We start from the raw sequence: 11,296 nt of genomic DNA on the forward strand, positions 1-11,296 counted from the left end.
CAATAGCATGTGACTGCTTTAACCTCATTACTCTAGCAGCAAAACTCATTTCTCTTTCAGTTCATGCCACTTTGTGTCAGACTTCATCATTCTAAGTTTTTTCATTATTTCAAGTCTCATCTCTTTGTATGGTTTTATATTTTCTTTTCCTTGGTTACCTCATTTTCTTGTTTCTTTTGCACATTTCTCATTCCACAGGTGTTGAAGCCCATGAGTGATAATTTGATGGAGGATCATATGAGACAGTCTGTAAAAAACTCTATCAAAGCAGGCCTGACCGAGCAGGTGGCTCACCATGCCAGACTAAAGACAGACTGACAGTTCGTCTCCTCTTCAACTCTACCCTCTCATCCTAGACATGCTTGCTGTACCATGAGAACTCAATAATAAAAAATAAATAAAAATAAACCAAAGTTTACAATCAACTGTAGAAGTAGTTTAGTGTGATTGGCTTCACAGATTGCTGCCATCACCAGGGAAGAGTAAGTTTGTCAGTGCTCAGCTTCTCAGACAAACTGGTGCCGTGGAGGCCGCCGGGGGTGGGAGGGAGGGTGTCAGTTTTACATATAGGCCCGGTGAACTGTGTATGTGTGTGTTTGGGGGTGAGGAAGAGGGGATCTTCCCCCAGTGTTTTGAGTCTACGCAGTCTCTGGCTTACAGGGGGAATCTGTCCTCTGCAGGAGCTGATTTCAGGGAAGTGTCGTGATCAGACCCACACAAGGTGTGCTCTCACCAAATGTACCCAGCTCTGCACCATCCCCTCGCCACCTCTACAAGTGTTTCTGTGTATCCAGTCGGTGGAGCCATTAGAGCACCCACTACATTACAATACATATCTTGCTTTATTGCCTTTTATACCAGTGTTACACAGATGCATGTGTTGATTCCTCACGCTGCTGATGGCAGGATTGGTGTGTAAGGGAGGCAGTGGGTCAGAGCAGAGCATGTCTTGCCTTGAACTCGCAGACCTGGTCCTGAGGGAGGTGCATATTGGAACTGAGCTGTCTTTTTCTGCAGTTTAGCCTTCATGTATATAATATTGCCATTAATTCTACTGGGGGAGAAATTCCATCCAAAAATGTTGCCTACAGCTACCAAGCAATGAGTTAGGATTGTCTGTACAGTGTGTTTAGTTTTTATTTTTTAAGAAATCACAGATAGGGCATGTATATGAAATATAAATATATAAATACAATTTTGTATCAAAGTTTTGTAGTTTATGGCAAAACCTGGTTCTGTGGTAGCTAAGTGCAGTTCCTGTAAAGGAATGTTTGTGGCTCATGTAAATGTGTGAATGCATCAACAATTTGAAGTTTTTTGATATATTTGTGATATTTACCTGCCTTGAGCACTGCAATCTCTCACCCCCTTGGGAAAATCAGTGGGAATGTTTGTTGTGAAACTCTTGTCTTCTGTTGCATTTTAAAGTTATTTCCTGTAATTTATTTTCAGTACATGATTAAAATCAGTTGTGTATATATGAAATGAAATCTGTGCTTATTTTTAAAAGATGTTCAAGTATGTATTCTACTACATAAACTATGTCAAATACTTATCCTGACAATTATATGAACAAATTGTCTATTGTACTTCATAGCTTTCTGTTGAAGCTGATGTTTCTCACATGCTTGTCTCTGGAAGATGACATCTGTCTAGATCATACCCCCTCCCTGCGTAGGAAACCTCCTGCTATTCTAAAGCACGCTTGACTTGAGGAGTTGCTTGTCAGATTCTGCCCTCCAACAACTGTATCACTGAAATCTTGTTACTGGCTTTATTTTCATTCTTGGCTAAATCAGTATCAACTGTGTGGAGTGTAAAGGCAGCTAAATAATTAACTGCTGTAGTTTCAGCTGGAAATGGCTCTGTGCAATAGCTGGGATTTTTTGCATTCCTGAATGGTAACAATTTTCATCAACATTTGAGCTTCATCAGTCTCCTCTCTCTCGAGTGAGGGAAATCATCTGTCTAGGACTAAAGCAATTGCACTGTGACTTTTGCACTGCAAAGAACTGCTGGAAAGTGGTGGTTACCTGCCCTCTGGAGATGAGGGCTCAGCTCCAGGTGAAAGATGCTGAAGATGAGGTAGGAATGTCGCATTTTATGATACTTTCTTTCAAACTGTACAGATTAAATACTGTTATTCAAACAAGCCAATGCTTTGGTGATTAATGTCTTAGTCAAATGATTGAGTCACACAGGGGGCTTGGAGAGGCCGTGCTTGCCCTTGCTGCTTGTGTTCTCCAGCAAGGTGCTCTTCAGATCTGAGGCTGTGTTCTGCCCTGCCTGCCCTTGCAGTCATGGCAAAAGAACTTTCCAGAATATGGACAATAAGCTGGAAGGCTTTAGCTGCACTTTTTCCTTCTAGTAGAGAACTGAAACAGGGTATGTGGGGGGAGACTTCATGAACACTGTGCTAACAAGTTGCAGAATGAATTCAAAACCCCCTCGGTTTTTGTGGGAGGGACCAAAGATGGGAAAAGGAAGGGGTCAAGATGACTTTTGAGCAAGTCTGGGAAACTGATTTAGGGCATAAAAGGGGCTGGTCGTGTGGCAACAGGTTGCTGGTGTGTGTTCTTGTCTGTTAACTCCATTTCTTACCCTCTCCTGGCAGAAGGGACTCCATTCTATGTGCTTATGTGCACAGAGGTCTAGTGGCCAGCAATGGAAGAGTGAGGTGGTGTGTTGCTCTGTGAATAGCAAGCTGGATTTAGCCACCGAGTAGCACAAGGGGCCTGGGAGTCAGGTATTGAAACAATTCTAAATCTAGGCCGGATACACATTTGTTTTTTCCTGAGGCAACCTGAGGACAAGGAGGTCTGGGCTAACTTAGAGGGTCTTGGGTTTAACTGGGATCCATTTGTATTTGTGGGCCTCCCTCTGTGGGTTGCAAAAGAGGCTCCAAGGACCAATTATGGTATAGACTTGTGTGTGGAGACCAGCTGCTGAAGGGTGTTCACAGGGGGTGTGTGCAAGGGTGGGCTGAACCACCAACTGAAGCACAGCTTTGGGCCATGTCCATGTGCCAGTCACAGGAGCAGACTAGTGATCCAGAGGCTGGATGCTGGATGAACTGAGCCTCTTTGCCCAGTAACTGGAGGGATCCAGAGCCTGTGTATGTATTTCCCACTGACAGACCTTCGTTCTGATCAGCTGGAGAGGAGCAGGATGTCGGTGTTGCTGCTGTTGTGCCAGTGCCGAACCTTGACCTGTATGAATGGCATGAGCACATGCTGCGTGTGCCCAGTGGGAATGCTGGCTCAGCCCTGCTGCTGGTTGCACATGGGGGCATGAAGCTGGAGTGGCTTCAACTCCATTGGGCAACCCCTTACATTCTTAGTAAAATAAGATTAGTATTTCTCAGGTTTTGCCTATGTACTGTTAGAAGCATCAGGATTGTGCACAGAGTGGGTACAAGGGAACTAAGAAACTTCCTTAGCAGAATACATGGGGGCATAAAGGAGATGATAGATGCCTGTTTTCTCCATCCCAGGCTACTCTGCTACCACTCAGGAAAGGAGTTCTGAGAGCTGTTCCAATTCTGTGGGTATTCAGCCTTGCTGCCCCTGTCCTCCCTGAGCAAGCAAAAATACCAATTTAACAGCAAAAGCATAGAGCAAAACATGGTAACTTACCCCATGCCTGCAGTATAGCTCTGGCCAACTCCTGCCTCAGAAAAGGGATACAGCAGAGCAAGGAAAGAAAGCTACACGGAAGATACTACAGCTAGCAAAGTACAGCATAATGCCATAGGGAGACAGATGAGGAGAGATGACTGGGAAGATGTAACAAGCTACAGCAGCCAAAAGAGGTGGAGAAGGCAACAACACTGGATATGTGTTCTGTCACTTCAGGAAGTACCTGCCCAAGTTCCTTGGGAGGGGAAACCCTAATCTGGAGCAACAGTGCAGTGATTTCTGGCTCCAGAAAGACATAAACAGCAGGAAATTTCTGGCTATCTTATAACTCAGTTCTCCTAGAGCAGGCTAAGGCCAGACCACAGATTTTTCAAGTAGGTGGCTGATCCTTAAGAGTTACGGAAACTAAAAAGTACCTCAGATAGCCTGGCACAACAATAATTAAAGGGTGGAACACAGGAAGCCCTGTATTTTATGAACCAAGATATGCGGAGTGTCCAATGTGTTTTTTGATTGTGCCAGCCAAGTATGGCAGTATCTGAAAACTCCCTGCCTGTTACTATTCTGGGTTAAAGTAATTAAGCAGAGGTTATGGTAAAATTTCATTTTTAATTGAAAAACATGGGTGGGAGTAAAGACAATATTTACACAAGTTCCTAAGTGCAGCTCAACTCAAGAACATATGACCAGGAATATGATAAAAGGATGTGGGTCCAAAACAGAATTAGGGAGGGTACCGAATGGTACAGCTTCCTGTTGAGCACGGACCTTCAGATAAGATCAGCAACTGAAACGAGAAAAAATGGGAGAATTAAAGTATGCACCAGGTGTGCTGAGAGCCACAGCCCAGCAGTACAGCACACCTACTGCTGCTCCCAGGTTCTTCCCAGGGGAAGCCAAGATGGGTTGGGCTTGGGAAAGAGGCATGTGGCAAAACAAAGTATCTGGCCTTTCTTTTCAGAGGCAGCAGGGTAACGGCCTGGCTGGGGCTGGCTGCACTCACCGTTCATGGGCATCTCGTCTATCTGGGTGGAGTAGTACTGCTCGATGTCCCGCAGGATGCGAATGTCGTCGTTCTTCACAAAGTTGATGGCGACACCTTTCCGGCCGTACCTGCCTGACCGGCCAATTCTGTGGAGGCAGATGGAGAGAGGGAATGGAGCCACCTTGGGTAAGAGTCACCCAGCAGCACTCCCCCCTGCAAAGGCTCAATGTACCTGTGTATGTAGAGTTCTCTGTTGTTGGGCAAGTCGTAGTTAATGATCAGGGACACCTGGGGCACATCCAGGCCTCTGGCCCAAACATCTGTCGAAATAAGGACTCGGCTGGAAAGAGAAGGGACAATTAGGACTGTTCTACCCAACTGAGAAGGGGGTGAGAGCTGAGAACCCTTAGTCTCCAGCACAGGGCATTCCCTGCTATTCTGTGCTTGTCCTTGCCCACAGTGCACCAGCAGTGTCTACACTTTTGCTGCATGGAAAGGTGTCTCATGGCCTATCACCAGACTTCAGTGAAGGCAGTGCCAACGCAGAAGGAATAACAACAGTACCTTTCAGAAGGACTAATGCTCCCAACAATTTAAAATACAGAGGACAGAACACAAATATTTTTCCCTTATTTTAAATGCAGCAACTCCCAATGTCTTCAGCAAAACAGAACAGACTAATTCTACACCTAGAAGTACAAGCATCCCTCCTAGGAAAGTGGTAATCTCCCAACCCTGCAACGCCACAGGGGGAGAGATGGAAACCAGAGCTCTTCCTAATTTGAGCTGAACAAATTTTTCTGAGAGGAGAGGTACTATAGGTACCCCGCCCTGAGGCAGCAGTGCTGTAAAGCAATACTGTTTAAGGCACTCACCTTGCACCAGATCTAAACTCTTTCATGATGGACTCTCTCTCCTTCTGTGGCATGTCCCCATGCATGGATGAAACTGTGAAGTTGGCTTCTCTCATCTTCTCTGTGAGCCAGTCGACCTGTGAACACAAACAGCCGGGGTGAACTCTCTGCTCAGGACAGCCAAACACATCAATTGTGTTCAGAGAGTATTTGCAGAGACGTTGCTGGTAAGGACTGAGAGACACTTCAACAGGCATTCTTAAACTAACAGAAGTGAATAATCCTTAGAAAGCACTGGCTATATGATACAGGGCTACACAAGCCCTGAAAGGAAGTAAGAGCATTTATTCAGAAAGTGTGGTTTTGTTTCAGGAATTACAAGCTATTAAAATAAGCACATTCTTACCTAGTTCTCTAAAAAGGCAATTCCTGTCAGCTGTATCAGCTCTGTTGTTGAAGTTAGGCACATCCCAAAGACAAATGTTTAATCTGTGCTCTTACTGAATTATTTCCAAATAGAGAGGCAACCAGACCTCTTAACTAACCCAGCATTGTCTGAGTCACCCTCAGAAAGTAACACGCCCCCCCTCTGATGGCTGCTGTACCTTTCTCTTGGTGTTACAAAAGATGACAGCCTGGGTGATTGTCAGTGTGTCGTAGAGGTCACACAAGGTGTCAAACTTCCATTCTTCCCTCTCCACAGCCACGAAAAACTGCTTGATTCCTTCAAGGGTCAATTCATCACTGTAGGGAAGAACACCACCATAAGCAGGTGAATACAAGCAAAGCAGGTAGGAGGATGTGCTCCACCGGAGATCACGCCTCTGCCCTGTGTGCTGTGGGTTGCTGGGTCCATGCACAGGTCTGAGTTGTTCTAGAAAGCCCTTGGAGAACTCTGCTCTAAGAAGGGCCTTGAATATGACCCATTCAAGAGAGACTAGAACTGCTCTGCTCTAGACAGACAGCTTCGATTTCTGTTCTCATTGTTTTACATTCAAGCTTCTTGACAAGAGACTGAAGGAAGTCTCAAGAAGCTTGAATGTACTAAATGGGGCAGTAGAAGAGATCAGGCAATAAGGAGACTCCTCCTATCAGGCTGCCTACACTTACTCCTCTGACTCCTCCTGAGTTCCAGTGCTGGACCTGTGACACCACCAGATGTAAGCTATGCCTCCAAGAACATCTGGGATCAGTCAGCTAAAGGTTTTTGTGGCCTGCTATATAATAGGAAATTGATGGAAGAAGCCTACAAAAATCATCAGGGGCAGCACAGGAATTGGATAAGTGTGAAAGATGGATTTCCACAAGAAGAGACTGCTATCCATGGGGAGGATAAGGGGGCAGCCAGGCCGAGCAGCAGCACACAAAACTGGAACAAAGATAAAGTCAGAGTGATAAGTCAGCTTCTGATGGAAAACAAGACACGAGCATGTCTGCAAACACTCAGGTAATGGTGAGGGACTCTCTATATATTATAATCAGTTAATACTGTGAAATGCTCAGGGCTGCACCAACTCAAAGAATACCTGTTTTTTCCAAGGAAACTCACTCACCGTTTCACCAAGATGCGAATGGGGTCTGTCATGAATTTGTTGGTCATTTCCAGAATTTCATGAGGCAAAGTGGCACTGATTAGAACCACCTGTGTAGCTGGAGGCAGGTATCTGTACACGTCATAAATCTGCTCCTTAAAGCCTGCAGTGCAAATCAAGTCACACAGAACAGTTTAGCACATCTTTCTCCTAAATATTCTCCTCTTTCACAGTTTGATCTGGGATTCAGTACTGGGTCTATGCTATGAGATGAACATTGATGCATTAATCAGTATCATCAGACAGGGCATATTATGCAGTTTAACCCATTACAGCCTCCAATTAACTATAATCGTCTAACTTTGGAAAAAGCAACTTTCAGAAGTGGGCCTGCCAGCTGGGACACCCTGGAATCTCAAAGAGGTGAAGAGAAGGCAAGTAAAAGGGAGACAAATGTTTTACCTTTATTGAGCATTTCATCTGCTTCATCCAACACTAGCATTTTGATGGCACGAGTTCTTAAACTTCGACGACGAATCATATCTGTAAGATTTCACTTTGTAAGGTGAAAGGGCTCTGAAAGCAGGTGAGCCTACACTGCTCCTAGCCTCTGTCAGGGCACTTTGGTGCAGCAGGGACAGGCTCTTCCTCTGCTTTTTTTTTTTTTTCTCCACGTGTGGGGACTAGCTCTGTGTTCTCCCAGCGACAGGTGCCTGTGTAAGCCAGGGCTGTCTGCTTCTCAGAGACCCAGAAGATGTGAGCTTGAAGGCCAACACTGCCACTAATAGTAAATTTTAAAATCTTCATGCAATGAAACCAGAAGGTACCAGCTGCAAGTGTACCTGACTTAACAAAGGGGGAGCAACAACCAGTACACAGAATATGTGGACTAACTTTGGCAATCAAGTACACCCAGCTCCTATCCCCTTGAAGATACTTAAGTATTTTCTGAGATTGTAGTATTTTCTCCTTAAAAAAAAATTCTTTTTTCCTATGCCACCATATAAAGACACACTTCATCAATGAAAAACAAAACATAAAAAGAGAAAATGAAAATACTATCCTCCCCCCGATTTCTCTCTAGCCTTTTCCAGGTATTACTACAGCAAGTTGTTACCTTGTTCCACTTCACGTTAATATTACATTAGCGGTGTCATGATAAATGTAATTTCCATGCTATTTAAAATCAAAGCACCCAGGAGCTAAGGAGGTTCCCATGGCTCAGCTCAGCTCTGAAGCTGGAGGTGATGCAGCCTCCCACGTTTCCTTACCAAACACACGGCCTGGAGTGCCGGCAACAACGTGCTGCCCATAATCCAGTTTTCGGATGTCTTCCCCCACGTTGGTCCCTCCGATGCAGGCATGACACTGGACATTCATGTAGTCCCCCAGAGCAAGAAGCCCCTGTGTTGATACAAAGCAATGGTTTAATTACCTGAGCTCTTCTAAGTTTGCATTTGTGAAGAGATGCAGGTCTGCACAGCCAAACCACAGCCATGTGGGTTTTTTTAAGAGATGTAAGCACAAGGAGTTGGAGGGATTTTCTGTGTGTGTGTGTTACCCAAACCTCAACAACAGCAGGTCTTCAAACATTGGGAACCCAGTTCCCCAGGGATCACAGCTGCTTTAAAAGTGTTGTCCTTAAAAATTCAGTTAGGACTGTGTACAACCTTAGACTGCCAACCAACACGGTCATGCAAGCAGTAATGGATACAATGCAGGTGAGCAAAACAGCTCAGATGAAAATTTCCTTCTTTCAGGAACAGAAAGAAACAGTGGAAGCTGTGCTTTGAGCTCTGCTGGGGGAACACCAGAGCACTGGCCCCAGGCCTTGCCAGTGCTTTACAGACAGGGATTTAAATGCTCTTACCTTCTGAATCTGCACAGCTAGCTCTCGAGTGGGCGCCAAGATCAATGCCTGGGTCTCACGAACCTGATTAAAACGAATGATGACAGGGAAGTTAATCACAGGCCATAGAGCCAAGTGTAAAAGATTATGGGTCCCACAGCACTCTGAAATGTCACAGCTGAATTAAGGGTCAGTATGCCTAGAGAGCGGCTTTCAAATAGAGCATTTACAAAGCAACAGCCTCTTTTAAGTTACTTTTGACAAGAAAGCATTTAAGCAGTTCTTTAAGAACTTATTTTTCATTCCAACCCAATTTCTGACCAAAAAAAGTGTGTACTTTTCTTGCAAAATAGAAACAAATTTAAACCCCTTCAGTTTTGTATGTTTGGTTCAGATAAACACCCTGCATTGCACAAGGATTCCAAGACAATGTTTTAAAGTGTCAACTTTGAAAGATATTATGAGCACTTTACAGAAATGAAGCAAAAGCTGATCTTTGCATTTAGAACATGCAACCTTCATTTCTATGTCCCCAGGCAGTGACAAATGAATAACAATCCAAGCTTTAAGAGGATACCAGCCCACAGAAAACCATCATTTTATTCAATAGCATCTACACATTCAAGTTAATACTTAAAAAGCATGGACATGATACCCCTGACCAGAACAAAAGCAAACATCTGTCAGTCAAAAATCTGGGTTTGATTCTGTGCAATGTGTGGCAACTGTTCAGACAGGCTGATAATGCTACAGGACTGTCTGAAGACAATTCTGCTTACTGAGAGATTAACTTAGCCCTCTAATAGGTGAAATAGTCTGTTAAACCCAACTTTATAATTACAAGACTTTATCTGAACTTATTTTGCCAGACTGGTTTTAACAGTTAAACTGTTACAGAGTACAACCAGAATTTTGTCTGAGGTTCACCGCCCATAATTTAAAGATTTCAATGTAAGCCTTCATTTATTAATTCCGAGCAAAAAATGGTTTTTATGACAAAGACTACTGATTTAGTAAAAAATATTTTTTAGCACATGCTGTGAAATTACCTGTATGTCCAGGCACTGCAGAACAGAGATGGAGAATGTTGCTGTCTTCCCTGTTCCTGACTGTGACCTGAAAAACAGATGTTTGGTGAATACTCTGGATGTCTGGACACAGGCAACTTTGACATATTCCACCCCTCGGCTCTTTGCCACTCCTCCACCGCAAAGAACTCAATAGTGGCAACAGTGTATTTGACAAAGGCTTGTTGTGATCACAGCATGATCTGCTGTCAAGCAGCTTTGAGATCTGCAATACCAGGGACAGAACACTCCATTGCAGGGTCCCCAGTTCTGGCATGCCTACTCCTTATCAGACCACATTTTAACTTCCTGCAGTCTCTCATACATATACTTTTTTTTTCTTTTCAAGCGAACAACAGATAAGCGAATACAATTTTGAAGGCTAATAATTTCCACTAGTGACCTAGAAAGGATTTTTTTCAGTGGCATGCATATCCTTCTTTGTCTCTAAAACACACTTTTTTTTTTTCAGGGACTAAACCTAACCAGCTTTGACATTAACAACTGTTAGAATCACAGTCCGTGTGCAGGATGGCCAGTTTCACCCCGTTTTGCCCATCATATCACAGAATGGCTTGGGTTGGAAGGGATCTTAAAAATCATCTCGTCCCAAACCCTGCCGTGGTGCCACACACTAGACGACGTTGCTGTGGGCCCCATCCAGCCTGGCCTTCAACGTTTCCAGGGATGAGGCATTCACAGCTTCTCTGGGCAACCTGTTCCAGCGCCCCACCACCATCAGGTCACTGCCCAAACCCTGCGACCGACACACACCTCACCCCCGCCCAAGGGCCCACAACCCCTTCGGGGCACCCGCTCCCGCCGCCCCAGGGCCCCACTTACTGGGCGATCACGTCCCTGCCCTTGATGATCTGCTTGATGGCTCGCTGCTGGATGGCCGACGGCTTCTCGAACCCTGCGGGGGCGGCCACACCGTCAGGGCCGGAGCCGGGACACCCACACGGCCCCAGCCCCGCACGGCGCAGGCGCGCGGCCCACATCCGGGTGCCACCACGGACCGCGGCGCTGCCACGGACACGGCCCCGCCATTCCCCACTCCCCTCTCCCCCTTCCCTTTTCTCCCTTCCCCCTCCCCCCTTGTCTCTTCTCGCCCTCCTCCCTCCCCGCCGCCCTGACCGTAGGCGTAGATGCCGCGCAGGAGGTCCTCGCGCAGGCCCATGGTGTCGAAGGTGGGCGTCACGTCCACCTCCTCACTGGTCTCGAACTCCACCTTGGTCATGTCTTCCTCCTTCATGAGGCGCTTCCTGGCCGAGCCGCCTGCGGACCCCGCCGACCCCGCCATGGCCGCCCCAAGCCCCGCGCGCGCACCGCACCACGCCCCGCCCCGCGCGCGACCCGCGCCCTCTCTGC

General features: G+C 45.9%; 2 protein-coding genes and 1 long non-coding RNA gene across 7 annotated transcripts in view; 2 read left to right on the forward strand and 1 right to left on the reverse strand.

Annotated features, from left to right (window-relative positions):
- Window positions 1-1,485, forward strand: part of ATL2 (atlastin GTPase 2) — a 48,091-nt gene extending 46,606 nt beyond the window's left edge. For 3 of the 5 annotated variants that reach the window (XM_032684429.1, XM_032684431.1, XM_032684434.1), the window contains one exon: window positions 199-313. Coding sequence is in view for 2 of the 5 variants with exons in the window: in XM_032684430.1 (XP_032540321.1) it covers window positions 199-318 (120 nt within the window). In the remaining 3 variants the exon portion in view is untranslated. Of the gene's footprint in view, window positions 1-198 lie in introns of all 5 variants that reach the window. The other 2 variants (XM_032684430.1, XM_032684433.1) reach the window with 1 other exon arrangement.
- A 909-nt stretch (window positions 1,486-2,394) lies between these two features.
- LOC116785175 lies at window positions 2,395-5,040 on the forward strand. The gene is made up of 3 exons (XR_004356408.1): window positions 2,395-2,746; window positions 3,494-3,626; window positions 4,600-5,040. It is a non-coding gene; the product is annotated as an uncharacterized LOC116785175 (long non-coding RNA).
- EIF4A3 (eukaryotic translation initiation factor 4A3) lies at window positions 4,228-11,272 on the reverse strand. The gene is made up of 12 exons (XM_032684435.1): window positions 11,063-11,272; window positions 10,769-10,841; window positions 9,908-9,974; window positions 8,880-8,942; window positions 8,281-8,413; window positions 7,472-7,552; window positions 7,031-7,172; window positions 6,083-6,221; window positions 5,499-5,614; window positions 4,856-4,963; window positions 4,642-4,769; window positions 4,228-4,425 (listed from the first exon to the last, which is right to left on the reverse strand). The coding sequence occupies exons 1-12, from the start codon at window positions 11,226-11,228 to the stop codon at window positions 4,409-4,411; spliced, it is 1,233 nt and encodes a 410-aa protein (XP_032540326.1). The 5' UTR covers window positions 11,229-11,272; the 3' UTR covers window positions 4,228-4,408.
- Between the last annotated feature and the right edge of the window lie 24 nt (window positions 11,273-11,296).

The sequence above is a fragment of the Chiroxiphia lanceolata genome, chromosome 3, assembly GCF_009829145.1.
Source record: "Chiroxiphia lanceolata isolate bChiLan1 chromosome 3, bChiLan1.pri, whole genome shotgun sequence".
NCBI classification, from domain to species: domain Eukaryota; kingdom Metazoa; phylum Chordata; class Aves; order Passeriformes; family Pipridae; genus Chiroxiphia; species Chiroxiphia lanceolata.

Bases quoted from the DNA above. Each gene is read 5' to 3' on its own strand.
- EIF4A3 (XM_032684435.1), bottom strand. From the start codon at position 11,228: ATGGCGGGGTCGGCGGGGTCCGCAGGCGGCTCGGCCAGGAAGCGCCTC. The intron at 9,975-10,768 runs GTAAGTGGGGCC...TCTGTTTTTCAG, and splicing joins GGCAGGGACGTGATCGCCCA to GTCACAGTCAGGAACAGGGA. The intron at 7,173-7,471 runs GTAAAACATTTG...TTTGCACTGCAG, and splicing joins AGATGAAATGCTCAATAAAG to GCTTTAAGGAGCAGATTTAT.